This window comes from Pelophylax lessonae (genome assembly GCF_965119305.1).
Source record: "Pelophylax lessonae genome assembly, chromosome: 3".
Taxonomy (NCBI): domain Eukaryota; kingdom Metazoa; phylum Chordata; class Amphibia; order Anura; family Ranidae; genus Pelophylax; species Pelophylax lessonae.
In genome coordinates, this window is record NC_138770.1 from 68,605,413 (window position 1) to 68,607,505 (window position 2,093).

The 2,093-nt window shown below is 41.2% G+C and overlaps 1 protein-coding gene across 1 annotated transcript; it reads right to left on the minus strand.

The window, feature by feature from the left end:
- Window positions 1–896: 896 nt before the first annotated feature.
- On the minus strand, window positions 897–1,805 carry LOC309550334 (vomeronasal type-2 receptor 26-like; the record flags this gene model as incomplete). Its single annotated transcript, XM_082250731.1, has 1 exon — window positions 897–1,805. The coding sequence occupies one exon, from the start codon at window positions 1,803–1,805 to the stop codon at window positions 897–899; it is 909 nt and encodes a 302-aa protein (XP_082106857.1).
- Between the last annotated feature and the right edge of the window lie 288 nt (window positions 1,806–2,093).

Sequence of the window (2,093 nt, forward strand, 5' to 3'; positions counted from 1 at the left end):
TCTCTGTCCCCCTCCTTCCAGAATGAGGGTGCCTGCTAAAGCACTGCCACCCCTGAGCTGATATTCCCATCATCATGCAACTTGCCATATTTGCTGGGGTGTACTAACTCAGGACTGGCCTCCCTAGCACTCTTCCCTCCTAACTGTCACCCAACTACCTACCTCCGGTTCCTGTGTCTCGATGTCTCCACCCTCCTCTATGCTGGCCCCCGCCAGTCCTGCTGGGTAATGTCAAAGCTCCTTTCCAGATTGTTGATGCTGCGCAGTGTTGTGACCTTGTTTTCTAGATCTAGGATCAGTGCTTGCTGAGAAACAAGTCGCTCACATCTCGTGAAGCAGTATTTGCCCTTGATTGGTTCATCAAGGAACGAATACATGGAGCAAGATGTGCACTGAGTGACATCCCCAATCCTGTTGGACATTATTACCCTCTATTCTCTGACCTTAACACAAACCTTGTGTTCTGGTCTGTAGGAATGATCACTTTCTTTGGGATTTGTGAACTTCTCGTCGGGTTCAACAAATGTCACATAAACCAAACTTGCCCAGTTTGCTCATCCCTAGTCTTAAACAACAATTTTGAAAATGATGCAAACCACTACAACTAAAACTAATAATAACTCTACTAGTGCTGTCATGATGTGCTTGTGATTTAACATAAATTGCTTTCAATTGTTCTTATTCTTTTATACCCTGAGCAAATGTTACATTATCCTCGCTATATCATATACTACAATATTCTTTACCCTTAGTCCAAAAAAGATTATTTTAAAACATAAGAAAAACACATTTTAATCTGATACATAAGACCATTTTACGTTCTCTGGGCAACCATTTTATTTTGCTATGTTTGTTATCCACAATTCACAGCATTACTTTTTATGCCAAAAAGTATATTATTTTTTACCAGGTGTTCTCTGGGCTACAGTTGCCTTCACATTCAGCTCTGGTTTCATCAGAATGATATAACATTTAGGAATGAAGATGCAACCCAGGAGTCCGGCACTGGAGGATAAGATGGCAAATACTTCCACAGCCACCATGTATTTTCCTTTAGTGCTGAGGTAGGTTGGAATGAAAGAGATCCAAACACTGCAGAAAAGCAGCATGCTGAATGTGATGTACTGGGCTTCATTAAATGTGTCTGGAAGTCTCCTGGCTAAAAATGCTAAAATATAACTGAGCACAGCCAGACCTCCCATGTATCCGACCACAATGTAGAAAGCAGTGACAGAGCCCTCATTACAATGTAATATTATCTTCCCCATCTCTACTTGGGTGTTATACTCAGGGAATGGTGGGGAAAAGACCAACCAGAAGACACAGATCACAAGCTGCCCAGAAGAGCAGATAATCAGGAGGAGAACAGAGAATTGTTTAGTCAGCCATTTGTGTAGTTTTCTGATAGGTCTGGTAACATTAAATGCCAGAATTACAGTAACTGTTTTTGCCAGAACTGAGGAAACTGCAACAGAAAAAGTCATCCCAAAAACAGCTTGTCGGAGGAGACAGGACATCTTTGTGGGACGTCCAATGAACAGCAGAGGACATAGGAAGGATAGGATCAGTGAGATGAGAAGGATGAAGCTGAGGGTTCGGTTATTGGCTTTTACTATAGGAGTGTCTTTGTGTTTCAAAAAAACCCCAAACATGAGAATAGATTCAAAACTCCATAACAGGGCCATGCAAACAAGAGAAATGCCCAATGCTTCTCCACAGGACAGGAATTCAGTTGTTCTTTGAATACAGGCATCTCTTCTCTCATTGGGCCATTGATCCTCCGGACACTCAGAACACCTTTCCATGTCTAAAAGAGAAAAGAAAGCTTCTTATGTTAAAACTCCGTTTTGGGAGGCATTTATTTTATTGATGTTGTTAGAATTTCTAAGGCACAATGAATGATTAGAAAAGCGTTAAGCCTGATACTGGGTTATATATAATTTGCCTGGAGCCAATTGACAATGACATTTCCTTGCTGGCTACTTTTATAAAAAATATTTTGGGGGACCATTTGAGGGGTCTGTGCTGGTTTTTTAGAAGCCAGAGGGGACATGTTAGTTGGCAACAATTTAAAACCATCTTTTTCTTTGCAA